The sequence below is a fragment of the Rosa rugosa genome, chromosome 1, assembly GCF_958449725.1.
Source record: "Rosa rugosa chromosome 1, drRosRugo1.1, whole genome shotgun sequence".
Lineage (NCBI taxonomy): Eukaryota > Viridiplantae > Streptophyta > Magnoliopsida > Rosales > Rosaceae > Rosa > Rosa rugosa.
This window is the reverse complement of record NC_084820.1, coordinates 10,067,478-10,088,664: the sequence shown is the minus strand read 5'-3', so window position 1 is coordinate 10,088,664 and position 21,187 is coordinate 10,067,478. Positions and strand designations below refer to the sequence as shown.

Sequence of the window (21,187 nt, the reverse complement as noted above, 5' to 3'; positions counted from 1 at the left end):
GAACAGTAAAAGGTCAAATAATTCCAAGCATATTGATCTAAAGTATTACAGTGTTAGAGAAAGAGTAAAACATGGTGAAATAGCTGTTTTGAGCATTGACACAAATTCACAGCTAGCAGATCCTTTCACCAAGGCATTGTCAGTGGCTGCATTCCAGTAGCATACAGCAAGCATTGGAGTTTTAGCTAATCTAGATGCTTAAGTTTAGTAGAGAGTTATTCCAGTTGGAGCAATTTAAAATTATGAGGTTTTTTGAGTTCTTGTGTTTTAGTTGTGATCTTTTATTTTTGTTTATCACAACTTAATTGTAATGACAGTTTAAAGTTATAAATGAAATTTTGAAGTATTTTCATATTTTGGTTATTGCTGCAGCTTTTATTGAATGTTCTGAAAATTGTCGATTTTGTACTTAAAGTTATACTTGCTATCAGATGGCTTAAATCATGTATAGCATGATGTTAAGGTTCAAGCAATAATTTTAAGCCATCAGTGTTCAGTAAATTTGCTTGAGTTTCTGGTTTAAGAAACATAAAGTAGGACCTGGTATATGCCTTCTTGTTGATACACATTAGCATATATCTTATCACTTCTGGTTAGACATATGTGGTTTGCAGAAGCTTGTGTTTATGGTTTTGAAACTCTGCATTTTTGATAAAATGTATTCTGTTTCTTGCTCTGCATAAGTAACTGTGATCTGACCATGTTGGAATGGAGTTCTGGTTTGAATTGTTGTTTGGCGCGCACTTCAGTAAGTTAAATAGATTATGGCATTTTCTGGTGCAAGTTATCAAGGTTAATATGTGTCAGTCCGAGGGGAAGATTGTTAGAATCAAATATGGACTTGTCACACATTAACATTAAGTATATTGATAATTAGCTAAATGTCAAATCTAGTTTAACATGGACACAAACTCAAATCAATACTTGTAACTTAATGGAAGAGTGTATCTATTCATTAAGGTAAGTAATCTTATTCTTAGTCTGCAAGAAAGACTACAATGAAGTGTTACATTAAGAATCTAACTAGGAAACCTAAACCGATATGGATAGCTTTAATGGGAAGCTTCTTGAGGTTTAAGTCACCTATATATCTGTATGAATTGATCCCTGTTGCCATCACGATTATTGCATATTGTTCTGTCCATTGAGAAGCAAGTTGGTAAGCAACAGAAGACTATATCCTAGTGATCGTTGTTGTGCAGTTGCAGAGATGGAATCCATGCCAGTAATTGCTGAAGGTAAGTCTTGATTCTTATGTGATTATTGTCAAGCTTGTATGCATATGCTTGTGAGCATGTATATGGTCTTTACACGCTATGGCGATAGCCAAACGGAGACACAGGACTCGTCGCTGACCCAAATCTACGACCAGGGCTCTACCAACTTTGGAGACCACTCCCAGAATCAAGATCTCAAGGCAATTACTGGGTTCCAAGTCTTTTCGGCTAACTCGGGCTCGGAGGTCGAGGCCAGAACTCAGCTCCCTGGTACCGAGTTTACAGGTCACTTGGTTGAGTCGATTGGGTAAGCTTGGTATTCTGGGTATTCTGGGAAGTCAGAAGAAAGGAAGAACTGTGGTATTCTGAGTAAGCTTCTTGCTCCCAATCGATTCACCTATATTCAATCAAACCCATCTCCGATTTCACTTGAAACCAAAGGAAGTCGCAAACATCAGATCAGATTTAGAGACCAGCAAAGACATTCAGGTCGATTTCGTTTCTGTTATCCAGTATATATCAAGCTTGCTTGATTGTAAATCTGGGCAAGTCGTACTTAATCAGACAGTTGATAACATCAATTCTTGGGATCCTTACCTTAGAATCACATTAACATTTTCTTCAACGACGGTACAAATCACATTGACTAAAGCTTAATCGCAGATTCAACAATTGTCGAAGAGGGTGAAGGCCATCCCAATTCCATGATTACCTGTGCGTTTTCTCGCTGCAGTGTTCGACATCAAGTTTGGTTTGCTACGAATTGGACATGTCGTAACAGATTGTCTTGAATTCTTCTCTCTATTGGGTTCCTCTGCTCCTACGATTAAGCTTTAGTATTTTCTTAATTCATCCTTCTTGATTTCAATTGTTGAATCTGGGGTTGAAGTCCACAAAGTTGTCAATTATCCAATAAACAACAATGATTACGAACTGAATCAAACAAATTCCCTCTTGTCCTTTCGTATACTTCCACTCACTTACTCTACCTTGAACCTTGAAGAAATGAAAAGAACTCCAAGAATGAGGTAGGAAAGGAAAAGTGATAGAATAGGAGTGGCCGAGTGGGTGATCCCGTGATAGTCATTCCAAAAAAATAAAACAAAAGCAGAGAGAAAAAAAAATTATCTAAATAAATAAATAATAAGTCATTTTACCCTTTATTTTTCTCCACGGTTTGCCACGTCAGTTTTTTAACGAAGACGTCATCGATTTTTGACGGAAGTATGTGGTTGATAGCAATATAAGACTCCAGGTATCACATTGATAGCTTTGTGAGTCTGTGTATCAAACTGGCCGGTGCACAAGAGTTGGAGAACTGTTGGTGCATATATATACAACATATCATATCGTATCATATCATACAACCTTAGTTTCTCTTAATTCTATGTGTATCAGTCTATCTTGTCCTTATCAGATCAATTAGACTTATTCAAAGAATACAAAAGCAAGATAAACGCAGCAGTTGGGAATGAAACAGCCACTTTACTGTCAGAAAGCTTATCCGTTCTTTCAATAGGAAGCAATGACCTTGCAATTAATTATTATTCTACACCACCGAGGAGTGGTCACTATGATATTCCAGCTTATACAGATCTCCTGCTTGAATCAGCTTCAAATTTCCTTCAGGTACTATTCGACAAATATTAGCACCTGTCCAACTGATTTAGAGTATTATGGATTTGAAGTGTAATATTGTACCCTACATACTCCTTATGTTAGTTGATGTGGGAGAAATTACAGGAACTTTATGCAATGGGATCAAGAGTGATTGGAGTACTAAGTATGCTGCCAATTGGGTGTGTCATGTGTGCCAGCACAGAGAACACTCAATGGAGGTACAAAGAGAGCCTGCTATGAGACTGAGAACCAAGCAGCAATCCTCTTCAACACAAAGCTCTTCCCCCTTATAGGTTCCCTCAATAAGAGACTTCAAGAAGCAAAACTCATTTACGTTGATATATATAACCCTTTGCTTTCGATGATCCAAGACCCTGCTCAATATGGTAATCTCAGCTGCATTTTCATTCTATCTTCAACTGTAGTAAAGTAGTTCGCTGAAATGATTTATTGATTCAGGATTTGAAGTGGTAGATAAAGGCTCTGTGCAACAAATCTCCAGGTACTTGCAATGATGCTTCCAAGTACATATTCTGGGATGGCTTTCATCCCACAGAAACAGCTTACAGGATCCTGACCTCTGCAATATTAAAGCAAGTTAACAAATTTTTCTGAACTATCTGAAGAATCATAGAAGTTATACAAAATCCTCATATTGCTTTTGGTTTGAGTTGGTTGTGTTTGTTCAAGAATTTGTCAGATACCAACAATAAGAAATTTCCATGTGTGTTCTCTTCTAGCTCATAATATCATCAACTATTATTTCATGGAGAAAGCAAAGACTTCTGAAAAGGAAATAATATTAAAAATTCAAGCCGTTTACATCTGACAACTACTGTTGCTACTAAGATCGACTTCAGTACAGACACTGAAGTAGATATTGCTATTTGCTAAGACAGCAACTAGCCATTGTTTCAAAACATATATAGGAAATATACAGGTAACCAGTTTTAAAACATTATTCCTGCAACCATGATCTGATTTCTTTTGCCTCCTAATTCAAATATATGAGGGTTCCATATCTCCTAAATCTTCCCCAGCAAAGCTACAAAACGTCATACTCCCTAACCTGACCATGCCACCTATATAGATAACGGAAGCAAACTATATACATACAGATACTCGAGGCAATGACGAGCTTAAAGAAGCTTATTCTGAGCCACAGCCTGACATAACTCTTCCTCATAGAACAAAACTCTATTGGAAGCCAAAGATTTGCACAGGGGCTTTGGTAAGGCAGATGGCACCATGCATCTAGAAGGGAAATTTGACTCCTGAAAGAGAACTGCAGCAACCTGCCGCATTTCTGAAACTTTGAGGCGAGATGGTGGCCTGGGACCATGTCTTGGTGCTTTTGGAGTATGCGGGCTTCGTATCCATGTACCCTTGCCATCTCCCTTGCTGCAAAGACCATTTAAAACATAATGTAATGAAGAGCAAAGCTAATAGTTGGGTAATGAGCAATAAAACTGTTCGTTCGAAATATCAACCTTTTGAAAGGCCAGTGTTCAGTGGGGTGGGGCGTCATTGTTCTCAACATCTCCTGTCGAGAGCGATCTGGAGTTGTATAATTAAAGTGATACTGCCTTGCAAGTATAACCTGTTGCCAGTAATATTAATATGGAAGGTCATTTATCTTCAGATTAGAAAAGCAACCAAAATGGATATGATACAGAGAGAAAGAAACTTACAGCTTTCCTAATTCTTTGAGAAACATGAAACACCGGCTTCAGTTGGTCATGGTGCAGGTGACACAATAATTTAACCTATAAATTTATAAAAAGATGAATCAGTATCAGTACAGGAAGAAAACATATTATATCAAATGAGAAACAGGTGAGATATTTTTTCAGGCTCTCAAATTTTAAAGGAAATTGATAGTTCAAAGTTCAAACATATATAATGGAGATAAAAACATGTTTATCTCACCAACACACTACAAGACAAGAAAATCAACCAAGGAAAACTTTGCACAAGTATTCAGAACTCAGATAAAAATTGTTCTTTGTGCGAAGTTATCACTCATTAAAATCAAAGAAACCAGATGATGAATCATCTGATGCAACAACATCCAACTCTCAATTTATCCCGTATTGTCTCTATAATCCTTAATCCTTAAGCATAATGTTCTATCAATTGTATTGCCTTAACTACAACCCAGATTGAATAAGTGGCAAAACATTCCCAAAATGAACACAATGATTCGAGATCCGCATAAATACCAGAAACAAAATACAACAAACAAAGAAAGTAAATGAAAACTATAAAGCAGAAGTCAAATATAGGATACCAGTAAATCCATGGGAAGCGACTCAAGCCTGGACTCCGACTCACAATCTTCCATTCTGGGGGTCATTGGTGTTTTCATCAGACTATTCTGCCTAACGAAATCCACAGGAGACAGCATCAAAGGGGTCCTCGGTGTTTTCAGCAAACTACTCTGCTTAACCAAATTCACCGGCGATAACATCAAAGGAGTCCTTGGTGTTTTCAACAAACTACTCTGCTTAACCAAATTCACAGGCGACGGCATCAAAGGGCTAGCCCTATCTTCAATCCCCAAATCAACATCATCCTTCTTCGTCTCCACTACAGCCACTCGCTTCCTCCCCAGATCAGTACACGGCTTAGCGGAACTGGCCTTGCTGTACTTAAGCTGAGCAAGAGCACCCGGCTTCAGATACTTGTTCCCTGAGCCCCTGGAACCCTTTTTCTGCTTCGAATTCTTCAAACCCCTCTCTTTCGGCGAAACCTTCCCCATTTTCCCCTCTTTTTTATTCAACCCTAAATTAATCTCCCAAAATCCCCAATTTCGCTTTCCAATCACAAAACCTAGCCAACTATCATCTAAACCTGAAACGAAAAGTTCGAATCTTCCTTCACTACTGAAATCAAAATCAAATCTAAACACGAAGTTCAGTCCTTACCTTTCCAGGGTTACAGATCGCTCCAATTCCACCTCTGTAGCCAAAATCACCAGGCGAACCTCGCCGAAACCCTAGCTCTAGAATCAAAATCGAATCGAAAATCAGAGACACACGAGCAACACAGCCTCAAAATTTGAGAGAAAAACCAAAACCAAAACCAAAAATAATAATAATAATAAATAAATAAATAAAAATGGGGGAGAGAGGGAAAACGAAGCGAGAAGGAGGAGAAAGAGAAATGGGGCCGCTAGGGTTTTCTTCACTTACCCCTCTTTTTGTTTTGAAATTGATACGATTTGCCCGCCAAAGTTTAACAGTCGCTAAAAGACAAAAACAAAAAACCGTAGAAAAACTGTGATTTACATTAATAATCCGAGCTGGGGCGTACGTGGCGGGATTTTGTTGGTCCATAATTTACTGCGGTGACTTTACTGCTTGGGTCACTGGGCCTTATCGGATGGCGGAGATTGCGTGGTTCCCATATTTGGATTTTTTTATTTTATTTTTTTTAAATGCTTGGAGGGAATAATAAAATATTCACGTGTTTGAGAGGGAAGGGGAAAATGATTGTGGGTGGTCTATTTTGCCCCTGGTGATGATGGGTTGAACACTTGAATGGTAACCAAGTGGGGGAAGGGGGGTTGGGAGGGTGGTTTGGGGAATCTTGGAATGTGTGAAGGGGGGGGGGGGGTACTTTTGGTATCTCGGGTGTTGTGAGAGGTGGGAGAGTGGGTGGGTTTGGCTTTATCAGGCCCATCGCATGATGGGGATTGAATGCCCTGAAAGTACAGAATCGACCCTTTATGTCAGCATTAACCACGCGTGAGTGGCGCTTCTATGGGTTGATGTGACGAGGGTAATGTAGTCAATTGAAGTTTCAAATTAATATTTGATTGTTAGCCTTTGACTAGTATAGGACAGAATCATAAGTGAGTTGTCTCAGATTACGTGTGAGAGAATTAGAAGCGCTTGATAAGCACTTTTTTTGTATTTGCTTCAAGTTATACAGTCTATCAACGTATTACTATATCAAGGACTTAGTTTAATACATGAATAGAGTACACTGATTTTAAATAGTTTCAAATTAGTCAATCATTCTTTGTCAACAAAAAAAAATTAGTCAATCGTTGTATAGAATTAGTCTGTCTTTAAATCAAATTAATCTACTTAATGTACCATGAACAAACCCTCATAAGCAATTCCAAATATACCATGAACAAACCCTCATAAGCAATCCCAAATATACCAATATAGTCATATGACCACCAAGTCATTGCACAAACACAAGTGTCTACAACACACTAACAACAACAACAACAAAAAAATTCAATTTGTAACTTTGTAAGTAGTGTCATGTTCTGTTGCCAATGTAATAGCCTAATTTGATATTGGGCTAAATACTGTTTATTACCCTGTGCTTTGAGCTCAACATCAATTCAGTCCCTCGACTTTCAATTTCATCAAAAACACCCCCACAATATCATCTTCTCGTCCAATAAATCCCTCCGTCAAGATTCCGGCAAGTTCAGACGTTAAACTGTTGACATGGCGTTCCAACTCTGCAAAAGTGGGGCCCACATGGAAGTGAAATTCCCAAAATGACCCTGTCTCTATTCTAACTCAGATTACAGCCCAAATCCATGGCTTCCCACTGCTCTCTCTCCGCCGTCTTTCTTCTCACCCTCCTTACAACAACTACCTCGCCGGACATGCACGCTGGTCACCGTCTTGAATCACTCACCTCCAGCATAAAGATCTTCTTTTGGGCTAGAACTAAAACCAATCAATCTATCTACAATTTTCACCATTTCTCAGCAATTGGATTAAAGCTTTGGTTAGTGAACCCAAACCCAAACCCAAAGAGTGCTGATTAGCCGACTGTGGCAATGGTGCTTGAGCGAGATTCCGAGCGTCTCCGGAAGATGTGGTGGCTGGCCTTGACTTGTCGTAGGCCAAGTTCAATGAATGAACGAACCCAATCGGATTCGTTATAATCTGATTCTCCAAATCCATGGCTTCCCACTTCTCTCTCACCGCCGTCTTTCTTCTCACCCTCCTCATTGCAACTACCTCGCCGGACATGCACGCCAGCCACCGCAATCCCTGAAATGGGTACCGATCTAATTCGATGGGTATGGCTCGTATCGGAATAGGTTGGATCTTGCTGGAGGGCTCATTCCGCGGCCATGGCTATTATAGCAACCACAACAACAACTCTGAACCCCGTCACCACAACAATAACAACAGCAACTTCAATCCCGGCTTCGGCCAGTCGAACTCGTTCCAGCCACCACCGCCGCCCGCTCTGCCGCGAAAAGGGGACATCTTTATGGGTAGGGCTTCTTCTATGTGAGGATGATCTTGCTTCTGGGAGACATAAAGAGCCCAAGGTGGGAAGAGATGTTGGGAATGCAAGGGAGAGTGAGGATGCAGTGGATTTGGAGATGAAGGAGGATATGAGCTCCAAGCCGAGTTCTTCTGGAGTTGGGAGAGAGGCAGGGGCAATTTTAGAATTTTGCCTGATGGGTGGGGCCCACATGATATGACATGGCATGCCTCGTCAGCGAGTTAAAGGCTCCAATTGACGGATTATTGACAAAATGACCTATTAGATGAGATTTGATAATGCAGGGGTGTTTTTGATGAAATTGAAAGTCGAGAGACTGAATCGATGTTGGGCTCAAACCACAGGGTACTAAACAGTATTTAGCCCTTTGATATTTGACCTAATCCGCCATGAACTATTTGGCTTAGCATCTCAAATTTCATAGACAAAACATTAAGATTCTATCAAGCACATGGTTTGCTCTGCTATAAAATTGAGATCGGTTGATAGTTTAATACTTTTTTTTTAAAGGTTAATACTATTAATATTTAACAGAAAAGTAATTGTGAAAAAATATTCTTTAAATACTTTACAGGGTCTGTCTGATTAAAATGTTAGCCTCGCTTACATTCAAACTTTTTTTGTGATAACCTTCAACAATTTTTATATATTTTTTTTTTATCAGATAAACAACTCAAATGCTACAACTAGTCTTTCGTGAGCCGAACTCACAACCTCACACTTACGAAGGGGAGACTATGTCACTAGACCAAATGGTACTGGGCAACAATTTTTATATTGAATATAACTCTATTCCACATAACACAGAAAAATATGAGAGAATTTAGATCTCTTTGACAAGCAATGCAAATAGTAATGAAATTGTCTTAGTGTTGGTTACAAACTTATAATTGAGTTTTTTTTTTTTATCAGGTAGTTAGCTGTTAATAACTCACACACCTATGCAGTGGTATCTCAGCGCCAGACTTATAATTGAGTTTGAACGCAATAATTACACAATAATTTCTCAAAAAAAAAAAAAACAGTAATTACACTTGACCAATATCGTAAAATGAAGAAGTAAATGGAAAATAAAGACATGTAGGCCAGATCCACTTTTCAATCCAAAGAGTTTGACAAGACCACTTTTCACTCCACTTATCTTTGACCGAGACCACTTAATGAGCCCAAAGCTGGACCAAGTCCACTTATTCAGCCCAAAGCTGGACCCAAACCCAGGCTTCCGATGAGCGTAGCTAAATGAACCCAGCATAAATCTAAATACACTCGGCCAACTTTGCCCCTTTATTGAACAAAAGAAGTCTTAAGCGCACCCAGCTTCCTCAATCCTTTTAAGATCATGCTGCAGAGGAGGTTTTCTTTTTACTCTTTTACTTTGATGTTATCCACGCACTTTCAGTCTTTCAGCAATTCTTCTTTCATCGTCGAAAGGAGAAAATCTTTTTTCAGTCTTCAAAAAACATTTGCAGATGATACATAGAACTTTGATACGGGCGTTGAGGGTTTTCATGGTTTGGAATATTGGGGCTTTGGTTTCTCATGCAATTTGGTTTTGCTAAGAAACATGGTTTGTTTGGAGATGATTCATGATTCAAGTTTAAGAAAGCTGACTTCGGAAGTCTCAATTATAATTTGTTAGCAAGAGCAATCTTTGGGAATTGGGCGAATAGAGAGAATGGGAAGGAGGATGTTGGGCTGATGGAGAAGAGGGTGAAGAACATGGATAATAATACCTATATGGTTGATTACTGCTCGGTTTGGGCTATCTCAGCGTCCAAATTTGAGAGGATGCAGCCATCCAGCCAGTGTTGTATGCTTTAGACATTAGGGGTAAATTTGGTTAATTTAGATAATTTTTTAAGTGCGGGATACATTAATTTGCTGAATTCATTTCCCTTCCTATTAGAAGGAGGAGAAATTTTTTAGTGCTCCAATCAAACCATGTCATCATGAATGAATGAGGAGTAAACACGTGTGCACTCTCAATACAACTAGGTCGTGTTTGTTACGAGGGACTGGACGGGATTGGACGGGACTGGGTACTATAACACGAGGTAGCCCATGTTTGGCAATAACCGGGACTGTGTTAAATGAGACTATGCAGTCCCAAAACACAGCCCACACTGTCTACGAGAGCAACGCCAAAACTCATGGGATTGTGGAAGCCGCTGTTGTAGACGTCGAAATCCATTCTCGCTGGATCTGCTCTTCGCCTCAACCTCATCATTCTCTCTCTCTCTCTCTCTCTCTCTCTCTCTCATGCCATTCTTTTGCTTCAGCCTCCTTCAACACCTCTTCTTCAGGTTCAATTTCATCTTCTCTCTCATTGCACTGATTATTTTTCACTCTCCCCTTCAATCCTCTACCTTCTTCTTTCTCTATCTCCTTTATTATAGATGATTTGTTTATGGGTTGATATTATTTTAAGGATTTGGTGTCTGGGTAGCTTGATTTGCTGAGAATTTTGATCAATTTTGTGTCTGGGTAGCTTGACCTGGTAAGATTTGTGATCAATTTCACGTTTGTGCTATTTTGTTCTTCTGGGTTTTTTTTTTTTTTTTTTTTTTTTTTTTTTTTCTGGGTTTAAAGACTGGTTTTTGTTTAAGGTTGAGTTTGTCTTTGTTTTTTGCATAGTTCCTCAAGGCTTGATTAATCATTAATTGAGTTGGGTCTCCTCTGTTAGTTTTCAACTCCACCAATCAATGCTTATTCTGGTGTTCTTCTTTCTTCTGTGGTTGTTCTTTCTTATTATCAGTTGGAGCACCAAACATGGATCAGGATTGTTATAGAAATAAGCCAAGTTATAAGAGTCCGGGATTGCTATAGAAATTAAGGTGAAGGGTGATAGTCCTGTGAAACAAACATGGCCCTAAAGATATGGGAATATCCAAACTATCCTCGTCCCCTCTCCTCTCTCTCACGGGATGTCATCTCTTCTCTCTAGTAATAGACTAGTATGCTATTTCTATAATGGAAACCAGTGAAGTGCAAACCTCCTCCATCCGTTGCTTCTTTTGATCCCTTGAATCACTTCAAATTTTGATAAAATCTAGAACTTGTTTTCCTCTTTGAATTTTCATTTCATGTAATGAAGTTTCCATCTCGGCCAATTCGCCTTGTAGATTTTGATTGCTTGATTTATGGATATAGGTTTTTTCTTCATTTTTGGTTGTTTGGACATATGGGCAGTCCGATAAGGGTTAATCTTCATCATATTGAGAACTAGGAAGAGCCCAACATGGCTGATGTACTATTTGGGTGCTATTTCCCTAGAAAATAAAAAGTGGAACTTCATGAACAAAGCCTAATTCTCAAAGACACTGACAAATTCTACTCCGAAAAAAAAAAGACCCTGACAAATTTTTTATTTTTATTTTGAGAGATTTGAATTCCATTAAATTAATTTTGAATCGAGCCTTGAATCCTTCATCACTAAACGAACAATTAATTAACATCCTCTTCTCTATACATTTTTTTCAATAAATCCTCCTCTATACATTGCAAACATGTGGTTTCCAACAATAATAGGCGGAGAAAACAAGAAGATTGATCCAATTGGAAGTCCATGTTCTGTGACTGAGAAGAAGTATATGCTATGATATTTTTTCATTTCAGATCTGGGTTTTCTTCATGTGATTCTTCTACCGGTGAGTTTGGTAGGAGAAATAGGGATGGCAATAATCCCCATCGGGTATTCGACCCTAATGGGGAGAAATTCGGGGGAAAACGGGTAATGGGGATGGGGATCCCCAGTATTCGAATTCGTACCCGGCGGGGATGGTATTTTGATTCTCATTCCCATAACCACCCAATAAGAATTATCTAATATATATAAATATATATATATATATATATATATATATATATATAATATTTTTTTGATATTATTTATAAATAAATATCTATGTAAACTTCATCTTTTTGTCAATATTTAAATTCTGTCAATATATTTTTGATAGTATTCAATTCACCTTGTTAGAGTGAATGAGAAGTTGTTAGGTTACACTAAGCAATTGATTGTGGAATTTTTTTGTCGAATGCTGACTGTTTTTGTTCTGTTTTTAAGTGAGACTTGTATTTGTTTTTGTTTGATTGAAATAAAGAATTTATTTTATGTTGATGTTTGATTTTAACTTCATACTTTACAATCAACAATTATTTGTATGAATTTTTATATAATAAATTAGTAATATTATTAACGAGGATTGGGGCGGGTACGGGGACCTAATCCGCAATGGGGACGGGGACGGGGAATCTCCAGTTTCTTATTACGGGGATTGGGGCGGGTAAGGGGATGAGGAATGAAGTCGGGTATGGGGATGGTAATTTAATCCCCTTACCCTACCCTCCCCATTGCCATCCCTAAGGAGAAACGACAGCATCAAAGAGAGAGTAGAGGGGGGTATTTTGGAAAAGCCAATATTTAGTCTTATTGAGTATATCCACGTGGTCACTCCTCATTCGGTCGTCAAACCATGTCAGATGATGACATGGTTTGACGGGAGCACTGAAAAATTTCTTTTAGAGGGACTGGATCAACATAAATCCTAATGATTTTCAGTGGACCACAAACTTCTTCGTCATTTTTCTTCTATTAACCGCAAACTGAATGGAGACAAAAATTATTGGAAGAATCGGGTGAACCTAAAACCCTTGTGATTTTCGGTGAACCACAAACTTCTTCATTATCATTCTTCTATCAATTGCATACCAAATGTGAAAAATTAGCAGCAATGGAGGTCAAAGTGGCAAGAGTCGCAAGTGATCAACATTACAAACCAAGAGGTTCAAAACATGAGATGGCACATCTAGGATCTCGAACCTGAGACCGTGGCGATGCTCTAACCGACTGAGTTAATAGGCCTATCACACAAATTTATTTTTTAAGGATACCATTAGCAATTATAACAAATTACATTTAAGTTATTGACAAAATATGACTTTACAAATAAATCATCTAAAGATTGAATTAAACATATAATGACTAAATCTTACAAATAAGGACAATGTGCTCTCCACTTGCCACATGTCATGAGTTAATTTACTTTTTTATCCTTAACTACTTCTTTTAACTTCTAATCATTTTATAAAGATCAAATCTTACAAATAAGGACAATCTGCTCTCCACTTGCCACATGCCATGAGTTAATTTACTTTTTTACCCTTAACTACTTCTTTTGACTTCTAATTCCCTTATGTTACTTTTTTTTTTTTTTTTTCTGAGAATAATTCTTTATGTTACTTTTTTTTTCCTTGAGAATAATCCATTTATGTTACTTCACAAAATCTCACTCTCCTACTACTCTCATCTCATCATCTAATCCTGCTACTGTACTCGTCCAATCCTGCTACTGCACTCATACTCGTCCAGTTCTGCTACTTGTTTTCTGCTACTGTACTTGTCCAATCCTGCTACTGCACTCATACTCGTCCAGTTCTGCTACTGCACTCGTCATCGCCCAATCCTGCTACTGCACTCGTACTCGTCCAGTTTTGCTATTGCCCTCGCTGCACTCATACTCGTTCAGTTCTGCTACTACACTTGTACTCGTGTTCTGCTACTGCACTCGTCATCACCTAATCCTGCTACTGCACTCGTCATCGCCCAATCCTGCTACTGCACTCATACTCGTCCAGTTTTGCTACTGCACTTGTCCAATCCTGCTACTGCCCTCGCTGCACTCATACTCGTTCAGTTCTGCTACTACACAGTAGCACATAACAACAATAAACTGCAGAAAGAAACTTCAATTAAACACAGTAGCACATAACAACAATAAACTGCAGAAAGAAACTTCAATTAAACACAGTAGCACATAACAATAATAAACTGCATAAAGAAACTTCAAATAAACTGCACACAAATAAACATCAAATAAACTGCACACAGTAGCACATAATAAACTGCACACAGTAGCACATAACAACAATAAACTGCTGAAAGAAACTTCAATTAAACATAGTAGCACATAACAATAATAAACTACACAAATAAACTTCAAATAAACTGCACACAAATAAACATCAAATAAACTGCACACAGTAGCACATAACAATAATAAACTGCAGAACGAAACTTCAAATAAATTGCACACAGTAGCACATAACAATAATAAACTGCACACAGTAGCACATAACAACAATAAACTTAACACAGTAGCACATAACAACAATAAACTGCATAAAGAAACTTCAATTGAACACAGTAGCACATAACAACAATAACATAGTAGCACATAACAAATACAACAATAACACAGTAGCACAAATACAAGAATAACACAGTAGCACATAACAACAATAAACTGCAGAAAGAAATTTCAATTGAACACAGTAGCACATAACAACAATAACACAATAGCACAGTAGCACATAACAATTACAACAATAACACAGTAGCACAGTAGCACAAATACAAGAATAACACAGTAGCACATAACAATAGTATGTAAGTTGAACAGTAGCACATAACAATAGTATGTAAGTTGAAAACTGCACACATAGTATTGCTACTGCTACCACCAGTACCCTAGTTCTGTAAAAGAAGTCTGTAATGTGCATAGAGCATAAGAGTTATCACTCGTACAATTTGGCGAAATTATATGTAGCATCCTACCAAACCTCCACATTAAGCATGCTACTGCTACCACCATAAATTCAGTGCCTAATCCAAGATAGCATTATCAATACCTTTCTTTCTTTGCTTTTTGACTTCATCTCATTCTGAAAAGCATTCTATACAAAAGAAATGCCAGTTCAGGTACGATTATCATGGCTTCAACTTTTTTTGACCTAGCACATTACGCATGCTACTTCTACGACCAGTACCCTAGTTCTGTAAAAGAAGTTTGTAATGCAGAACCCATATCATAGCCTTTGATAACCATAACAACATCCACAACATTTCATAAGCATGCTACTGCTACCAGTACTTAAACCAACTTAATAACATCCAAATTATCCAAACTACTCTTCCAAAAAAAAAAAAAAAATTATCCAAACCAAAATATATTTAACGAAAATTTTAGTTTATCAAGAGATTGAAAAGAAGTGCCTCATTGAACCTCCACATTAAGCATGCTACTGCTACCACAAGTACCCTAGTTTCGTGATCAATTTCATTGGTACTAATCAAATGAGGAAATAACAGCTAATCAACCACTCGATTCCCAATTAGATCCAACACAAAATGCAACACAAAATTGAAAAAACAGTCGACGCAAGTGAGAAGCAGCAATCCAACAGTATCAGAAGTCAAAATCTTCCTCATTCCAGCATTTGATTTTTCCGACAAAATGTGAGAAAGCTATAGCAGAGACTATGGAATTAGAAGTGGATGCGAAGCTGAGAGCAAAGACAAACCTCCGAATAAGAAGAAGGATTGAAGGATCGAAGGAGATTGGGGCCTCGGGATCGGCGGAGTTAAGAGGAGGAGGAGGAGGAGTAGCTGGAGGTGGAGAGAACGTGAGATCGACCACCGGCATCGGAGCTGCGGGTTGGACTCGCCGACATCTGACTTGAGATCGACGATTGGCACCGGAGCTGCGGCAGTGTCCTGAGTCGGACGAGGCGACGTTGACGAGTCGAGGTCTTGAGTCGCTAGAGGGAGCTGATGAGAGAAGAGAAAAGTTTGGGTCTGAACGGAGGGAGTTGAGAGAAAAAAATCATAATCTTTTGATAATGGCATTGCAGTAATTTTAATGAAAAATTGTATTGATTCGTAATTACGCATGAAATCTCAGAGATTAGGTCTACTCCATTCTCTTTGGGCTTGGGCTTTGTGTCCTTATTTGTATAAATCTTATACAAGATGGGTTTTCTGTTTTTGTAAATTTGGTCAGTTACTTATATGTAATTTTCTATAGCAATTATTGATGTTATCCATATTAGCCCCACGAGTATAAATGACACTACGATTCCAACAATTAATGGATATTTATAAAACCTACGTCAACCAGGAATGTTTATCATGATTATCGTAATAGCATGATGGCTTCTCCGACGAGCAATGAATGAGACCTTTCGCCCGCAAGTCCATCCCAAATCATCATTATCTTGAACATGCCGATAAAGCAATTGTGATTTTTATGGGGTTGAACTTTGAAGGAAGGCCTCTTGAATAAATTGCACGACAAGGTTACCATCAAGTTCCAAGTTGAATGAGATTCCAAATGGAATGTCGTAGTGGGTGCTACTATGACATTTCATTAGACTTATTGGATTTCTTCTTTGTTTTATGTATGGGCCGGAGGCAAGTTTTTGATACATGCTCATCACCACGACACGAAGTTGGCGCACTAGAGTACAACGCTAATCAATTGTTGCTTCGTCTCAATGTATTTATCCTTTAAAAATAATTTTCAATGGTGTTTGACGCGACATGAACTACTCTATATATTTGTCTGAATTTGACACGATACACATATTTTCACTATGAGTTATGAGTAACACAGAACACATTTAATGTTTGGACACCGATACGTGAATTATATGCATCGATATAAAATAAAAATACATAATCTTTTTATATAAATATAATTTTAAAATAAGTGTTGTGAGTCCGTGACACGTAGTTTTACAAATTGTAGTTAGAGACTTCAAATACCCCATATGAAATTTATGCTTTTAACATCATAGTTCCATTACTCTTTATCTTTGGCCCCAATTTTAGATGCGACTTGTTCATTGCTTTAAGGGCAATATTTGGCTTTAATACGTGTTTTTGTTAAAAAAAAAAAAACAAGTCTAAAGATTGAAACAGAATCCTTAACTGCTACAAATCAATTGGGATTTACATAACTTGCGAGACAAATGATGCCCACAACAATGCATGGGCTATGATAATGACCACCCAAAAGTGGGTTTAGCCTCAATGAGTGCAAACAAATATAGCTAGCCATTGACAACTCCATCTTATCGATTTTTAGGTACACAACAACACACCCAAAAAGGCCTCTGTCAAAGCATGTTTCTGTTGGCCATTGCTCTTAGGGCACGTAATGTTCAGTGAGTGGGGAAAAAAAGGAAGTTGGATTGGTTACCTTTTCTATGTTGAAATGGTTCTTTTACCATTAGGAATTGGCACATAGTTTTCCAGAACAGAAAAGGACTAAGTTTAATTAGTGGCCAAATATGTGGTAGTAATTGGGGGCATGTTACTCTAATCATTCATTTTAATGGGTCACATATCCTTTGGTAATCACGAGTTGACAAATGACAACCAAGTCCCAACAGCCAGCTCCTTTCTCTTATTTTCTTTCGGGTTTTTAACCCCTTCCCAAATATTCTTTGTCGAAAAAACCCCTTCCCAAATATTCAATTACAAAGTGTAACCAAAAAAAAAATATTCAATTACAAAGATATGGGAAGATCTGTAAAAGTTAAATGACTTCATCTATATTGTATTTTATTTACTAGGTTAAGATAACCATGGTTAGGTTTATCAGCTTAACAACTTTGAATTCACATTTATAGCGGAATAGAATTCTATAATTCAATATTTAGTTAATTTTTGTAACCGAGCCCTTGCACGAAAATGATTAGTTGTTTGATGGGAACTAAAACAAACGCTTAAGAGACACCTTGAGCCGTAAATGTTAGAGGTATTTTTACTCCAAAACACAATTGTAATTGTAAAAAGTATGTTGTATTCATTATTATGAATTTACCTTGTTGCCATTACAGCCTAATTATTTCATTGCCGGCCAATTCTTTATCTCAATGGCACTTTTCTGAAAATTGTAAAATTTAACCCACCATCAACGTGTAGTTGGATCCGAAAGGAATGAGTAGATAAATTAATATTATGATATGTTACGGATTCATACCTATCCGTATTAGTATTCGTAATTTATGTTGAAATTTTTTTGAATAATATTTCAAATACAACAATATAGTTTTATACATAAGAGTAAACTCAAAACACGAGTATAATTGAAATATCAAACAATTCCAACTTTAAAGATCTTCATAATGGTTTTCTTTTGCAATGTTCATGCTCCGTGGATGACCAAACACAAAGACAATGATAGCTAGTGCTATTCCATGAAGGTCAATGGAAGCTATGCCTAGCTAGCTTAGTCTACCCTCTCCGATGGCAACCACCTTCTTCCTCCACAAACTTACAAGCAATTTGGGACACACTCACAGCACACCACTCAGGCACTCAAAAGGGTTCATACTTTTTGTATATACCCCAGAAAACTATACAATCCCAAAAGGCAAAAGGAAGAGAATTGAAAATACATACAATTTTTGGGTACCAGAGACTCATAGTTGAGTCCACACAGCCTGTAATCTTGCGCAGGCCAGCCTTTTCTGCACCTTCTTTTTTCTATGAAATACATACTTTTAGCCAGTTTTAGGTTCACCTATTTACTAAAAAAGTACATGGTTAATATTATATGCATCATTTTCATGTTCTTAAACTTAGGAAGACAGCACCCAATTTGTTTAATAATGGAGATATTGGTCCCAACAAATCCACTAACACTATTGGTCCTTATTCTTTTAATTAGTACCTAATTTTTGTTCCACCATTTCACACGTACACCATTCAGCCATATTGAAATGGGTATAAATTATACATGTGTAAGATGAGCATAGGGGTTTTGTGATAAACAAAGGGACTCAGGGTTTAAGATACTCAATTTGAGGTTTAATATTGTTGTGTTATTGACTCAAGTTCAATTGGTGTAGGCACTTCTATTTATGGGGATTAGGCTTATAGGGCGTGCTATGTCTTATAGTGATAACTTGTAGCCATAATATCAAGTAGTGAGGACGTAAAAAAAGAATGTTTTCTTCTCTGACCCTCGCTAGAGGGTTTTCTTGGCGGCGGCTTGTTAGTGGCGGTCTTGTACCTGCGATTGAGCAAGGTTTTTCACCTCTCTCTCGTCTTTTCCTCGGGGTTGATAGCGGGCTTGCTCGGCGTTTCCTCGTGTTCATAAACTGTGGTCTCTTGCTTTTGACTGTGAGCGGGGCTGGAGTTCGGGAGTCCGGTTTGGAGTTGAATTTGCATATCAGTGATCCTCTGGTTGAGAGGATCAGAGAAGTTTTGATGCTTGGGGCACCTTGGTCGAAGGCGTCTGGGGCTGGTTGGCAATCGCTGATTGGTGACGGGGACTGGCAGGATCCGGTTCGTGCTTCTCCATTGGACAAAAGCTGTGATGAATCAGGGCACTGGTCGTGGAATTCTCCTTCCAGAGGCGTTGACAGGGATGAGGCTGACATCACCGCTGCTGGCCAGGACAAAGTTGGCCGCGATCTGGTGCAGGGTTTGGTCCTTGACGACGGCAGTGGTTTCCATGGGAGCAGTAGCTTCCATGGCGATGGCGGGGGTTTCCGAGAGGGTGGCGGCAGCGGCAGTGCTAGGTTTTGGGCCCATATGTAGGTGGCGGTTGCAACACCAGGGTTGTCTTCTCCTCTAGGGTTTGCGGAAATTGGGCCTTGGATATGGTCCACTTCTGTGGGGCTTTGGGCTCATTGTTGGCCTATGTTTTTATTTTTTAATTTAGTAGTGGGCCTTTCTCTCTTTGTCCACAAAGAGGGTGGGTCTGTATTTTTCTTGGCTTGAACGGGAAAGAATGCGGAGAAAGATTGAGGCTCTGTTGTCTTTTTTACTTTTCTTTAGAGCTCTAATTTTTCTTTGTCTGAGCTTAATATTAAAAGGTGGGTGTGCTGAGTAGTACGCTTGTGTGAGGGGTGTGCTAGTGTAGTGTGCTCTATGTAATGGCTTATTCTAACGGCCCTATGGGCAAGTCATTATTGTACTGCTTGCTGAACTTTATAAAAGTGTGACATTTTCAACTCAAAAAAAAATGTCTTATAGTGATAATTAACACCCGTGATCAAGATTCATTGGATTAATAGTTGGCCGTTAGGTGGCTTTTGTTGGTATAAACTATAAAGTATTTCTAATTAAATACATTCTCCATGAGGTCGAAACCTACAGTTTTGCAGCATGAAGTAGCGGCGGCCTTCTTGATCGCTTCCGACTAGCACGGGTATTCTTTAGGTATTTATTAGGAGGGAAAGGGTGGTCGGTCGGTCTTTTAGTTGGATTTTATCTTTGATTCGTTATAAATTTGTGACAAAAATTGGCAAAAACAATCGGATGAATTAGTTGGAAGATATTTAAAAAAATTAAAACTTAAGGAATATTAAGAAGTTGAGACAACGTTTCCAAAAAAAAAAAAGAAGAAGTTGAGTCAGAATTTGCCAAACTTTATAATGAATATACACCACATAAAATAAGAATGGACCCAAATTAAGATTTTCCTAAATCTCTATCAGAGAAAAGGTTATTGATGTATAAATCTCTAATATGGTGTAATGATGAAGCAAATCAAATATCAACCAGCATATTATCACAAAATTGTCATATAATTGGTGTCCCTACCATTCCTTCATCATATCTCAACAATTTGTTTTTTTCTCTTTTGAGTCCAATCTAAAGAACAATTTAGTACAATAATGCTCAACTTTCAACCACATCAATGAGAAATGTGCTGATTTTGATATAATGTAATTTTGTCACAAATATTATTCTATCAAAATCACTTTTAGGGTAATTGGGTTGCGGTCAATTAAGATAATTAGAATTTGAAATTCATTAAAATAGAAGGTGTTTTGATATTCTCGTTGGTTAAGTAGTTTTGGATATGAAGTGTCACTTTAGGATAGTTCCTTATGCCTCTTTTACTCGTTAGATGATTTACTTGGGTGTTGATTTCTTAGTTGTGATGTTATTAAACAAGCTGGAATGAGGGCTATCTTTTTGAGTAAAAACACAATTTTTTATATTAAGAAAACTGAATATCATGATATATCATTCATAAAGTACTAATGTATTACATACACCATAAGTCAAAACATTATCACACGAATTACTTTAAAGTTACTGAAAATGGAGAATCTAGAGATGTTCTATTATTCTAATAATATCTCATAGACAACTACAAGAAAGACGCTGTCATCTTCTAATCTTCTATAGTCTATACCATGTTGAAAGAATATCTTATTTCCTTTGTTAGTGAAATTGTATGATCTCTGAAATGATATTCATTCATTAGGTG

At 37.8% G+C, this 21,187-nt stretch overlaps 1 protein-coding gene and 1 long non-coding RNA gene across 2 annotated transcripts; one reads left to right on the top strand and one right to left on the bottom strand.

Annotated features, from left to right (window-relative positions):
* Positions 1-3,620: 3,620 nt before the first annotated feature.
* On the bottom strand, positions 3,621-6,027 carry LOC133716239 (F-box protein At4g35930). Its single transcript, XM_062142957.1, has 5 exons — positions 5,765-6,027; positions 5,128-5,690; positions 4,529-4,603; positions 4,328-4,437; positions 3,621-4,238 (listed from the first exon to the last, which is right to left on the bottom strand). The coding sequence occupies exons 2-5, from the start codon at positions 5,596-5,598 to the stop codon at positions 3,977-3,979; spliced, it is 918 nt and encodes a 305-aa protein (XP_061998941.1). The 5' UTR covers positions 5,599-5,690; positions 5,765-6,027; the 3' UTR covers positions 3,621-3,976.
* A 4,090-nt stretch (positions 6,028-10,117) lies between these two features.
* Positions 10,118-11,413, top strand: LOC133735705 (uncharacterized). The gene is made up of 2 exons (XR_009859233.1): positions 10,118-10,608; positions 10,867-11,413. It is a non-coding gene; the product is annotated as an uncharacterized LOC133735705 (long non-coding RNA).
* Positions 11,414-21,187: the final 9,774 nt, after the last annotated feature.